The 13,818-nt window shown below is 47.1% G+C and overlaps 1 protein-coding gene across 2 annotated transcripts; it reads left to right on the top strand.

Moving 5' to 3' along the window:
- Positions 1-10,593, top strand: LOC117658704 (dehydrogenase/reductase SDR family member 13-like). Of its 2 annotated transcripts, none has more exons than XM_034406825.3 (5): positions 1-809; positions 1,675-1,793; positions 4,729-4,852; positions 7,772-8,083; positions 9,714-10,593. In XM_034406825.3, the coding sequence occupies exons 1-5, from the start codon at positions 287-289 to the stop codon at positions 9,971-9,973; spliced, it is 1,338 nt and encodes a 445-aa protein (XP_034262716.3). In that variant the 5' UTR covers positions 1-286; the 3' UTR covers positions 9,974-10,593. The 2 variants fall into 2 exon arrangements, with proteins under 2 accessions (XP_034262716.3, XP_060538354.1); XM_060682371.2 differs by having other exon boundaries at positions 165-422.
- Positions 10,594-13,818: the final 3,225 nt, after the last annotated feature.

Genomic DNA, 13,818 nt, shown 5'->3' on the forward strand with positions numbered 1-13,818 from the left:
CATTCCCATCTCCTTCCTTCCTCTCTCCCCTCCATCCTCTTCATTCCTATCACCTTCCTTCCTTCCTTCCTTCCTTCCTTCCTTCCTTCCTTCCTTCCTTCCTTCCTTCCTTCCTTCCTTCCTCTCCCCTCCATCCTCTTCCTTCCTTCCTTCCTTCCTTCCTTCCTTCCTTGTCAGCCAGGACGGGGGCGAGAGAGTGGCAGCGGTGCCGGGGAGGGGCGGGAGGCAGGGCGACGGGAGTGGCGTCCCGGGGAAAGGGAAGGAAGCGGCGTGGGGCTGCGGGGCCATGGAGGCGTTGGGGGCGCTGGGGGCGGGGGCGGCGCTGCTGCTGGGGCTCTACGCGCTGCTCTACTACAACTTCGTGGCGGCCACCCGGTGCAGGAACGCGGTCAGCCTGCGGGGCAAGACGGTGCTCATCACAGGTCAGCTGGGCGGGAAGGGGGGGTCCTGGGGGGCATTGCCTTCCTTCCTTCCTTCTCTTTCTTCCTTCTCTTTCTTTCTTTCTTTCTTTCTTTCTTTCTTTCTTTCTTTCTTTCTTTCTTTCTTTCTTTCTTTCTCTCTCTCCCCCCTCCCCCTCCCTCTTTCTTTCTTTCACCCCCTCCCACCTCAGTGGCTCCGCGCAGATTCTGCCCCATGCAGGTCCTGCTTGCCCCAAAGGGGCTTCAGAGGCAGCCGAGAAAGCCCAGCCCAAAAAAGCCCCTCGGGAAGAAACCGGCTGAGAACTGACCCAGGAACTGACCCGGGACCCCCGCAGATGCCAGCCGTCCTGGGGCTTCCCCGGACCCCCGGCCAGGAAGGGAGGAAGGAGGGTGCGGAAGAGCGGGGGGGGGCAGGGCTGGGCTGGGCTGCCGGAGACCCTGCTTGGGCCAGCCAGGGGGGCCTCGGAAGGGCGAATCTCGCGCCTGCTTCGCTTCCTTGCCAGCATTGATGGTTGCGGGAAACTCTGGTGGTCTCTGCTGGCTGCGCAGGAAAGGATTGCAGCGGAAGCCCAAGTGATCGGCTGTCTTTTTCTGCATTGTGCAACGAGGCGCAGCGAGGGAACGGCCCTTCCTTCCTGCCCTCCTCCAGAGAGAAGTATAGGAATGCCCCAGAGGTGCTTTTCTTCTTTCCAAGAGGCAACTGGACTTTCTGGTTTTTCTTTGAAGATGTTTCCCTTCTCATCCGAGGAGCTTCTTCAGCTCTGCCTGGAATGCCATCGGTCAGAAATGGTGTAGGGACTCCTACTTGGTCCCTTCCAACTCTGTTATTCTGTTCTGCTCTGAATGGTGAAGGATATATATTATATTCCTCTCCCCCTCCGATCAAACATAACCCTGATGTGGCCCTCAATGAAATCGAGTTTGACACCCCTGTTTTAGAGAGTCGTTAAAGCCCCCTGGAGGTTTATGTGTGTCCTCAGGGTCACCTGAGAAATGCAAATGGGTGTGGAGCCTTCTACAACAGAGTCCTTTCAGCAGTTGCAAGACGGCTCCACACCCATTTGCATTTCTCGGGTGACCCTGAGTTTAATTCTGGCAGTTGAAGTTAAGGTTTCCAAGGTTGAGAAACGCTGCCAAACAAATGCTTCACTTTGTAACGTCACAAAAACTGCAGGCACAAAAATGCAGGCCCGGCTCCTGGGTTCCCATCAAAGGCTGGGCGATCTCCATGGATCCTTTCTCTGCCCTTTCCTAGGGGGAAATGCAGGGATCGGGAAGGCCACAGCGGTGGATCTGGCCCGGAGAGGCGCCCGTGTCGTCCTGGCATGCCGCGACAAAGCGAGGGGAGAATCGGCCGTGTACGACATCAGACGGGTAAGCGCCTGCCGTGTGGTTCTCTCTGTCCCTCCGTTCCTCCGATGTTCAGGCGTTTTCCTGGTGGTTTTTTATTCATTTATTTAGCATGTGGCATCTAAAGGGATCATGCAATCTCTGATACGCAACACGAATAAAACACACTATATGTGCAAATGGAAATCTGCTTAAATGAAGCGTCAACAAATACGTGTATATCAAATAAGTGAACACCTGTCCACCCTAGGTGAGTTCAAATCACCAGGACCGGACGGATTGCAGTCCAAGGTTCTGAAGGACCTGGCAGACGAGATCTCAGAACCACTGAACTGTATCTTTCAAAGATCCTGGAGCACCGGGGAACTGCCAGAGGACTGGAAAAGAGCTGATGTGATTCCCATCTTCAAAAAAGGGGAAAAATGGAGCCAGGAAACTACAGACCTACCAGCCTGACCTCAATCCCTGGGAAGATTCTGGAAAAGATAATCAAGCAACGAAGCCAAGATGGGTGTGTCAAAAACAGATCATGCCAGACTAATCTTATTGCATTCTTTGACAAAGTGACAAAATTAGTGGACCAGAGGAATGCTGACGATACAATTTACTTGGACTTCAGTAAAGCATATGATAAAGTAGACCATAACCTACTACTAGATAAAGCAGAAAAATGTGGTTAGACAGCATCACCACCAGAAGGATTTGTAACTGGCTGACCAACTGCACTCAACATGTCCTCAATGGAACTGCATCTACATGGAGGGAGGTTATGCAGTGGAGTACTCCAGGGCTCTGTTTTAGGCCTAGGACTCTTCCACATCTTCATCAATGACTTGGACGAGGGGATAGATGGGGAACTCAACAAATTTGCAGATGACACCAAGATGGCAGGAATAGCCAACACTCCAGAAGATAGGCTCAAGATACAGAAGGATATGAAGAACGGTTGCAGGAATTGGGTATGTCTAGTTTAATGGAAAGAAGGACCAGGGGAGACATGATAGCAATCTTCCAATATCTCAGGGGCTGCCCCAAAGAAGAGGGAGTCAAGCTATTCTCCAAAGCACGTGAGGGCAGGACAAGAAGCAACAGATGGAAACTAATCAAGGAGGAGAAGCAATTTAGAACTAAGGAGGAATTTCCTGACAGTTAAGAACAATTAATAAGTGGAACAACTTGCCTGCAGAAGTTGTGAATGCTCCAACACTGGAACTTTTTAAGAAGATGTTGGATAACCATTTGTCTGAAATGGTGTAGGGTTTCCTGCCTGGGCAGGGGGTTGGACTAGAAGACCTCCAAGGTCCCTTCCAATTCTGTTATTCTAGTCTAGTCTATTCTAACTTACGGTAAAACCATGATAACATTGCCATAATCATGGCGCCATAGAGTCACAATGGAATAGATGTTACACAGGTAATCCTTGATTTACAACCGTTTATTTAATGACTGTTCAAAGTTACAATGGCACTGAAAAAAGTGACTTATGACCATTTTTCCCATTTACAACCTTTGCAGCATCTCTATGGTCATGTGATCCAGAGAGAGATGCTTGGCAACTGATGCCTATTTATGACGATCGCATGTGATCATGTGATCTCTTAGCAATCTTTTGACAAGTAAACTCAGTAAGAAAGCCCAATTTACTTTACAATGGTGTTACGGTGACTCACTTTTTTTCTTCTTTTTTTTTTGCCTTAATTTATATGCCGCCCTTCTCCAGAGACTCAGGGCGGCTTACAGTGCGTTAAGCAATAGCCTTCATTCTTTTGTATATTTTATACAAAGTCAGCTTATTGCCTCCACAATCTGGGTCCTCATTTCACCTACCTTTGAAAGGATGGAAGGCTGAGTCAACCTTGAGCCTTGGAGAGATTCGAACTTGCAGTAATTGCAGGCAGCAGATGTTAATAACAGTGCATTAGTCCACTGTGCTATCAAGGCTCTTAACAACTGTGGCAAGAAAAGTCATAAAATGGGGGCAAGACTCGGTTTATTTTATTTTATTAAATTTCTATACCGCCCTTCTCCCGAAGGACTGTCAAGGACTTAACAACTGTCTTGCTTAGCAGCAGAAATTTTGGCCTTGATTGTGGTCATAAATCAAGGATTACCTGTAATGCCCACACAGTGCACAGCTACAGAGGTCCATCACCATCCTGTTCTCCCACTACAGATCCTCCCCGAAGTTGGACTCAAGTTCACCAATATCTTTACGAGCATTTTTTTCCAGGTTTATAGTTTTATTACCGTTTTTTATGTTGTTTAACTTAAATTCAGAGCTGCCCAGAATTGATTATAGGTTTGGCGGTTACAGACAGGCAATCCTCGACTTATGACTACAGTTGAAGCCAAAATTCCCATTGCTAAATAAGACAGTTGTTTTATGACCAAATTTTGTGACATTTTTTGTTTTGGTTGTTAAGCGAATCACATGGTTGTTAAATGAATCCAGCTTCTCCCCCCATTGACTTTGCTTGTCCGAAACCTCTTGGGACGATCACAAATAGGGATCAAGTGACCCTGGTGATGCTAGGAGAGTCATAAGTGTGGCGGCTGTTCGAAAATAGCTTTTTCAGTGGCATTGTCACTTTGAATGATCACTAAATAGTTAGTAAAAAGTCAAGGACAATCTGTATCGTTTTGCTATAATGCCAGGGGCCCCCAACCTTTTTGATACCTCGGGCTGGCGGTGGCGCCTTCGGCAGTGGGTGCGAGAGTTCTAGTCCTAAATCCCACCCATGGGCAAACGGAGCTTCATGCACCGGCCTGCCAGTTCAGCAGCTCAATGGGTCATGGGCCGGTAGAGGCGGCAACCCGAGTGTGGGGGCCCCTGTTACGCACCACCCAGAGAGATTGCCGGGAGAGGAGCAGACCTATGCAGAAGGTGAGTAAACAATGAATCAGCCTTGGACGCCACACCGGATCCCGAGGCTCAGGATTCCGTCTGCTCCTTTTCCAGGAAAGTGGGAACTCGGAGGTGATCCTGATGATCCTGGATCTGGGCAGCCTGAACTCCGTGCGAGCTTTTGCGCAGACCTTCTTAAAATCGGAGCCCCGTCTGGACATCCTCATCAACAATGCAGGTGGGGGCAGAGCAGACCCTCCCCAGAGTCTCTGGGTGAGGAAGGGGGAAGATTCTGGCTGTCTCCAGGATTTCCCCGTTCCTTCGAGGACTCCCATAACTTGAGAAGCAGCTATCTTCTATTTGTAGTTGTTTGTTTTTCGTATACCGCCTTTATTATTATTTTTACGAGTAACTCAAGGCGGCGAACAGATCCAACACTCCTTCCCCCTCCTATTTTCCTCTAAACAACAACCCTGTGAGGTAGGTTGGGCGGACAGAGAGACTGGCCAAAGTCACCAGCCGGCTTTTGTGCCTAAGGCAGGACTAGAACTCCCTGTCTCCTACTGATTGGCTCAAAGTCACTCAGTTCATGCCTGAGTCGGGACTAGAACTCACCATCTCCTGGTGATTGGCTCAAAGACACTCAGTTCATGCCTAAGGCAGGACTAGAACTCCCCATCTCCTAGTGATTGGCTCAAAGCCACTCAGTTCATGCCTAAGGCGGCACTAGAACTCCCCATCTCCTAGTGATTGGCTCAAAGCCACTCAGTTCATGCCTAAGGCGGGACTAGAACTCCCCATCTCCTAGTGATTGGCTCAAAGTCACTCAGTTCATGCCTAAGGCGGGACTAGAACTCCCCATCTCCTGGTGATTGGCTCAAAGCCACTCAGTTCATGCCTAAGGCAGGACTAGAACTCCTTGTCTCCTGGTGATTTTCCTGAAAGTCACCCAGCTGGCTTTCATGGCTTAAGGCGGGATTTGAACTCATGTCCTCCCGTTTTTTCGATCTTTACACCTAGGTATTGTTGTATCTCCCCTAGATTTTTAATCCTGACATGAGCTTTTAATTCATAAACAATCCTGTTGGCCTCTTGCTCATTCTTTGTAATCAGAGCTATATCGTCCGTAAAAAGAAGTAATAATGATACTATACCATCCCTTTCCATTTTAAATAAACATGGATCTGCTAATCCTGCTTTAAATCTGATATTCTTCAATGTTTTTACAATGCACTGGTTCCATTCATAACCTGACTGTTTTAACCCATACAGACTTTTCTTTAATAACCAACAGTCAGCCTTCCCATTTTCCTCAAATCCTGAGGGTTTCTTTAAATAAATTTCATGCTGTAATGGTGCATGCAGATATGCAGTCTCTACATCTAAATGGTTAACTATATATTTATTTCTAGCTGCCCATACCAACGCTGCTCTTAATGTAATGGCTTTTAAACTTAGAGCGAATATTTCATCATAATCATTAGGAGACTGCTTGAGCTACCAGCCTAGCTTTATATATTGGTGTCCCATCTATCCCAGTCTTTAATTTATATATCCACTTACTACCGAGTATAGTTTTCCCTTTTGGAATTGTTACAGACTCATACACTTTCAAATTCTGCAAAGATTGTATTTCTTTAGTCATTGCTCCTCTCCACACTTTCTGGTCTTCAGGTGGAAACGTGGTCAACTCATTAAATGTAGTAGGGACTTTATTTACTTGATAGACTGTAATTGCCTGATACCTATCAGGTGGTCTTGTTACTCTACTCGACCTTCTCGGGAGTTCAGGACTTACAGATTGCCTCTCCACCTTTACCTCTTCCTGTACTACATCTTTCTCTACCTCTTCGCTCTGGATCTCTGGCATTTCATTGGTAGCTTCAGTCTGAGTTTCAATGATAACCTCATTTTCAGTATCTAATTTATTCCACCCTACATGCTCCATAAACCTGGCATTTGCACTGTTAACTACTGTTGCTGTTCCTTTTACCTAAAATCTGTAGGACCTGTGGTTTGAATTATAACCAACAAATATTAATTGTTGTGCCCTATTCTGGCCCTTACACCTTAACTGCGATGGAATATGTACCCATGCAGGTGATCCAAATGTGTGTATGTAGCTTAAATCCGGCTTCCTTCCATGCCATACGGTATATGGAATTTTGTTAGTGGTTGTATTTATGGTGTTGTTTAAGAGTGTATTTGCACACATAATTGCTTCTCCCCATAAATTAGCCAGTAAAACTGCATCAGCTAACATTGATCTCATCATTGCTTGTAGGGTTTGTCCTCTCCTTTCAACATATGAGTTATGTTGTGGTCTATATGGAGCTGAACATTTGTGCTTTATATCAGCATTATCTAACATTGATTTAAACCTTGTGTTTACAAACTCAGTACCATTGTCAGTTACAATGGTAACTATTTTTTGATTTGTTTTTCTCTCCACAAACTTAATCCATTGAACAAAATACCGAAAAGTATCTATCTTAGTCTTCAATAGGTAGCAAAAACCATACCTGGAATAATGGTCAACTATACTGAGAACATAGCAAGCACCCCCTAAACTAGCCTTCATTGGCCCTATTAAATCAGCAAATACCACTTCCAGTGGTCTCTTCATTTTAAACCCAGCAGGAAGAAGGCAGGAAGTTCATTCACTTCTCCTCCTGCTATTAGAAGGTTGAACTATTGAAAGGAACTGTGTCTGTGTTACTGAAGAGAACCGGAATTGTAAGCAAACTATGTTTTCGTGTTGAACCGTGATTATTTGAAGAAGTGTTATCTTTGTTTTGAGAAGCCAAGTTTGTTTTTTTTTACTACAAGTAAAGACTGTTTATTTTTCTTTAAACGTTCAGAGTCTGTGAGTATCTGTGTGTTTTGCTAAGCAACGTATCTATTCGCTTTCTGGTCCGTTGCACCATTTTGCAGAGGGCAGTTTTACCCTCAACACTTTTTTGACCAAAATGTCATAAATCACAGTCACTTTCCAAGGTCAGACTGGTGGCCAAGCACCCAGAATGCAATTATGTGATATGGACACAAGGGGGAGCCATTGGAACTTGGGAACTGGCTGGTAGTTAATTTTAATTAGATCGCGAAGTGACCTGTTGTAAGCCAAGGACTGCATGTAATCCGCTTACTTTTCTGGCAGGAGTCTTTATGACTGGTCAAACTGCTGATGGCTTTGAACAGGCCTTCCAGGTCAACCATTTGGCCCACTTCTTACTGACTCACCTGCTCCTGGACCGGCTGAAGCGCTGCGCCCCGAGCCGGGTCATAACTGTGGTCTCCAGTATGCATGTCTTCGGGAAGATCGACTTTCGGACCATCCACAAGCCGGTGAAGGGAATGTGGAATGCTCTACTTTCTTACTGCAACAGCAAACTAGCCAACATTCTCCATGTGAGAGAGTTGGCCAACCAGCTGGAAGGAACCAACGTCACCTGCTATGCGATTCATCCAGGTGAGTGGAAGTCTGGCTCCAAGGCGCCCCAGATGGAGCCCCCCCCAGGCATTTCTCTCCCACTGGGGGCTCCCTCGACCCCCTCTGCAGAGACATCCCGGGGGTTTCCTCCATCGAGCTCAGCTGCGGAGGGAGATGTTTCCCACCATCTCAGGTCCAGAATCCTAGAATCTTAGGGTAGGAAGGGCCTTTGGAGGTCTTCTAGTCCAACCCTCTGATTAGGCAGGAAACCCTATAACATTTCAGACAATTGGTTATCCAATCTCTTCTTCAAAAGTTCCAGTGATGGAGCACCCACAACTTCTGCTGGCCAGCTGTTCCACTGGTTAGTTGTCCTCAGTGTTAGGAAGTTTCTCCTTCATTTCAGGTTGTTTCTCTCCTTGATGAGTTTCCATCCGTTGCTTCTTGTCCTGTCTTCTGGGGCTTTGGAGAATAGGTTGACCCCCTTCTTCTTTGGGGCAGCCTCTCAAACATTGGAAGATGCTGTCATGTCACCTGTAGTCCTTCTTTTCTCTAGACTGGCCAAACCCACTTCTTGCAGGCCTTTAAATACACTTATTATCTTTTTTGGCTGCTGCCGCACACGGCTGGCTCACGTTTAAGTGATTGTCTGCTGGACTCCAAGGTCCCTCTCAGAGTTACTGTTTTTGAGCCACGTCTCGCCTAATCCGGACTTGTACCTAAAATGCTATTTTAACCAACTCAGGGAACAGATCAGCAGTGGATTTCAAAACCCATCGCTGTTGGTTTGCTTGTGGGCGCTTGCACACTCGCGGGCACGTGTGATGGTTCTGCACATGTGCAGAAGCATCCAAGAGGGTGGGCGGAGACTCCCACCACCACCACCGATTTGCTCAATCCGGGGTGAACCGGTAGCAACGCATCATTGGAACAGATAGACCATCATTACGTAATATTATTTATTTGAATCTATTAGCCACCCAACAAGGGGTGGGTTCTAAATTTTTTTACTACTGGTTCTGTGGGCGTGGCTTATTTTGTGGGCATGACTTGGTGGTGGGGTAATGTGACTGGGTGGGCGTGGCCCACTTTTTTTAAAAATAAACTTTTAAAAGAATTTTTTCTACAACCTTAAGAGGTTGCAGAAAACAATGCTTTGAAAAGCCTCTGCCGATTAGGCAACTCAGCTGGGATCGCCAGAGGCTTTTCAAAGCATTTTTTTCACCACCTCTTCGGCCAAAGATATTGTAGAAAAAGTGCTTTTAAAAGTAAAAAAAAAAAGCCTCTGATGAGGTGGGCAGGGTAAGTGAGCGGCGACTGGGCCGAGGACCGGTTCAGGGGCGTGGCCAGCCAATGTTATTACCGGTTCTCGGAACTACTACAAATTTTTACTACCGGTTCTTGCGAACCGGTGCGAACTGGGAGCAACCCAGCACTGCACCCAACGGCAGTGGATTCAGGTGTGCAATGCAGCACACAGATGTTCACAGACACACAGACATACCTTTGAACCATTGCCCACTCACTTCAGCATTGGGTCTTCCGAAAAATATTTAAAATGGGCAACGGGTCAACCCTATCCTTAACCCTTGAGAGGGGGGCACCGTATTCAAGGGATGCTTCCTGCCATCCCAGGCCGTTCACACAACCAACTTTCTTTTGCTTTCAGGAGCTGTTAGAACCGAAATTGGTCGCTCCTTTCCACGGTGGTTGCATTGGTCGCTCTCATTCATGCAGCTGTTCAGCCGAGATTGTGACGCGGGCGCCCAGACCTCCATCTACTGCGCCACCGAGGAGGGCATCGAGAGGCTGAGTGGGCGGTATTTTGTGGACTGCAGGCTCTCGGAGCCTTGGCCACAGGCCTGTGATGACCAGCTGGCCAAGAAGCTCTGGGAATTCAGCGAGAGGCTGGTGGGACTGACCACTTAAGACGGGAAGGGACAGAGACGGAGTTTGCAGTAGCTGAAAGTGGGAGTCCGATTAACCTGTGAGATCAAACTGCAGGGAATCTGGAAGCTACCCAGAGGTTGTGTTTGATGTGGAAATTCAAGGGTTGAATCTGCAAGAAGTTTAAACATTAGAAAGCATTGGGGGATTTGTCATGGTGAGTTGCCCAGTGTTGCCCAAAGACTCTCATTTGTGACTAATTATTTTTGGTTTTATCTATCCAACGTGAATAAAGACTGTTCCTGCCCTGTTTTAAAAGGGGGTATGTTTTACTTGTGAGTAAGTGGTTTCAAATTGCTTGCGAAGGCTGGATCAAAACATGGTCTTGCTTAACAACAGAAATGCTGGGCTCCTTCCTTCTTTCTTTCCTTCCTTCCTTCCTTCCTTCCTTCCTTCCTTCCTTCCTTCCTTCCTTCCTTCCTTCCTTTCTTCTTTCCCTCCATCCCTCTTCCTTCCTTCCTTCCTTCCTAGCTGAAAGTGGGAGTCCGATTAACCTGGGACATCAAAGTGCAGGGAATCTGGAAGCTACCCAGACTCATTTGTGACTAATTATTTTTGCTTTTATCTATCCAACGTGAATAAAGACTGTTCCTGTTTTAAAACAGGGTATGTTTTACTTGTGAGTAAGTGGCTTCTCATTGCTTGTGAAGGCTGGGTCAGAACACGGTCTTGCTTAGCAACAGAAATGTTGGGCTCAATTGTCATAATTCAAGGACTACCTGTATAGAGCAGGGCACGGAGTTGAGTCAGGAAACGTCAGGATCCAAAAAGACAGGCAGTGATTCTGCCAAGAGATTCCTTGATAGTTCAATACCTAGAGACAGAATCTTGCCAGATCAAAGCAAATTATTATGTACAAGAGGTGTATTAGCTGCAAATGATAAGGGAGGAGCCGGCCTGAGCCTTTTTCTCCCAAATATAATCTCTATGCTATGTTCAGGGCTGGTATTCACTTACCTTCACTACTGGTTTGCAAATGTGAGTGCGCGCGGGACACCTCCACATATACACAAAGCGTCAAAAACGTGGATAGATGGGACGTGATTACATCCCCGCAGAGCCACCCACAGCCACCGCTACCGGTTCACCCAAACTCGATAGAACCGGCTGAATACGTCCACTGGCTATGTTGCCTCTTCCTCCTCTGGGATGCACCCCTCCCTCCCTCCCTCCCTCCTTCCTAGAAACCTTGCCCATTGCATTCCAGTTACAGGAACCCCCCTGCTGAAGGGGATTCGGCCTCTCCCAGTCTGAGCATTGAGGGAAGACTGCTAAGGATGCCCCCACCCCCACCCCATACCCCCTACTGGTATGCCTAGACCCAGTGGCATAGCTTTGTGGACAATACCTGGGTCGAGATTTAACCACAGGAATTGGAAGCAACACATTCACCAACACATCAATTCTATGGGCAGGTACATTAAGTTCACTCAGGAAGATGTCAAGGAAAACAGCCTGGCTGTCAGACTTCGATGCTATCTCAAAATAAATGAATTTCCAAACTGCCAATCTTTAAGGAAATCTTTTCTTTAATTGAGCACAGCCACCGGATCATGACTTGATGCGGACAAGACTGACCTTTTGCCCCCCAATCCCTCCCTTTCCGATCCCCAAATCTCTGCTTCTCATTGGCTATCTTCCAAGTCATTCTTAAGACTTCTTGTCTCGTCATTTCCCAGGAATGTCCCCCCTCCTCATTTCCACGACAACCCGACTTCAAAGGGATTTAGCAGGCAAAAGTTCAGAGCTTATCTCTCTCTCCTCTGCACTCTATGCCAGCGTTGAAACGCTGACACTGGCTTTCCTAGACTGTCCAATAGGAAGACAGAAACCTCAACACTGACGTTTACAGGAACCCCCCCCCTCCCACAGAGAGATCAGTACCGTATTTTTCGGAGTATAAGATGCACCTTTCCCCCCCCCCCAAATAAGAGGCTGAAAATCTGGGTGTGTCTTATACTCCGAATGTAGCCCCGCCCAGCTTCTCAAACGGAGGTTTCAAAAAAAGCATCAGAAATGAAGCTTCAGAAAATAAGCCCCCAAAGAGAGCTTCAGAGGCTTTTTTTTTCTGAAGCTCTGTTTTGGAGGCTTTCAGAGGCAGAATTTTTTTTTTTTCTGAAAGGAGTTTCAGAAGTTTCAGAGGCAGAAAAAAAAGCAAGGCACAGAGCTCACAACCAAGGAACCTGTTGCTAAAATTCTCCTCTGGGAACAGCTGATTGGGGGTATTCCGGGAAGCCGATCCACCTGCCAATCAGCTTTTTTCTTATTTTACTCCCCAAAAACTAAGGTGCGTCTTATACTATGAAAAATACGGTATTTATATATTTTGATTCTCACCACTCACTGGAGCACAAAATGGGACTGATCAGCAAAGAGGGAAAAGAAAAGGAACTAAAATACAACAAGGAAGTCCTCAGAACCTATGCCTATCTCAACTAGACCTTCATCAAATCCAAAAAAGGACTGAGCAGGAGCAACTCCATAACAGACAACAAAGAGAACAATAAACGAAGCAACACTGTCATTCCGTACGTTGCAGGAATATATGAAAACCTCACAATAATTTTCAACCAACACAACATACCTACACACTTTAAACACAAAAATACACTAAGGCAGAAGCTTGTCCACTCCAAGGAGAAAACACCCGGACACAAACTGAGCAATGTGATATATTGCAGTTCAAAGCAGTCAGACATGTACAGATCTGTATGTTGGAGAAACAAAACAACCACTTCACAAACGCATGGCACAGCATAGAAGAACAAACCCATCAGGGCAAGATTATGGATAGAGAGGACTGCTAGTTGGAAAGAGGGGTCAAAGAGGTCATCTACATTTAACAGCCCTCTCACAATGTGTGTGGGGGAGGGATACCACTCCACCTCTCTCCTGTTTACAATCCTTTCAGCAGTTCCAAGAAGGTTTCACAGCCATTTGAACTATTCGAGGGCACAAATAAACCTCAGAGTTGCCTTTGCAGAAAGAGTGCTATTGCCCAAAGGATTGTAAGCAATATAAATCCTTCCATCCTTCACCATTCAGTCAGAACTGAAGAAGCTTCTTGCATGAGAAGTGAAACGTCTTCAAGGGAAAACCAAATCCAGTTGCCTTCTGAAAAAGCATCTTTGGGACAACCATGATCTGGATGACTATGAATCGCCATCGACGTAAAACGTAGTAACTGGCTACCTGTAGAAAACACGCTGCCCTCCAGAGGACGGCTATCGACCGCTGCCCTTGCACCCACTTGGGACTGCACCCAAGGCGCCTATTGCTGTTGCTGCAAACTTTGCTTTCCACTTGCAGATGTTTGTGTATTTTGTGATCTTCTCCAGTTCCTTCTCCCCTCTTCTGCGGTCTCCAGGCAAGGTCTGGCATCTTTTGAATACGGCGCACCCTTCTCAAGGGAGGGGCTGCCTTAGGTCCCCACACCACTTCTGACCCAAGGCTGCCCCCCTGCCCACCCCTGGCCTCAGGGGCTGGGCACAGAGCCAAGGGACCTGCATGTGGCGGCAGAAGGCAGAGCCTGGGGTTTAGAGGGTGGTCCATTCCCTTTCCATGTGAAGAGACCCAGCTGCGTTAGCAAGGCATCCTCAGGGATAGGATGGGAGACCACCAGGAGAGGCCCGGAGGAGGGGGCAAGGGGATGGCGAGAGTGCAGCAGGGCTGCTGGGGCTCAACTGTAGGTTCCCTCAAACCAGCTTTCAACCATTTCCTTCCTTCCTTCGTTCTTTCCCTCCATCCCTCTTCCTTCCTTCCTTCCTTCCTTCCTTCCTTCCTTCCTTCCTTCCTTTCCTACCTCCCTCCCCTTCCTTCCCTCCATC

This window comes from Pantherophis guttatus, chromosome 1, assembly GCF_059756535.1.
Source record: "Pantherophis guttatus breed Tessera chromosome 1, ASM5975653v1, whole genome shotgun sequence".
Classification (NCBI taxonomy): Eukaryota; Metazoa; Chordata; class Lepidosauria; order Squamata; family Colubridae; genus Pantherophis; species Pantherophis guttatus.

What these genes read in the sequence shown, in the direction of transcription:
- LOC117658704 (XM_034406825.3), top strand. Translation starts at nt 287, where the DNA reads ATGGAGGCGTTGGGGGCGCTGGGGGCGGGGGCGGCGCTGCTGCTGGGG. An exon ending in CCAGGAAGGGAGGAAGGAGG is followed by an intron (nt 810 to 1,674) that starts GTGCGGAAGAGC and finishes GCCCTTTCCTAG; the next exon opens with GGGGAAATGCAGGGATCGGG. An exon ending in CATCCTCATCAACAATGCAG is followed by an intron (nt 4,853 to 7,771) that starts GTGGGGGCAGAG and finishes CTTTTCTGGCAG; the next exon opens with GAGTCTTTATGACTGGTCAA.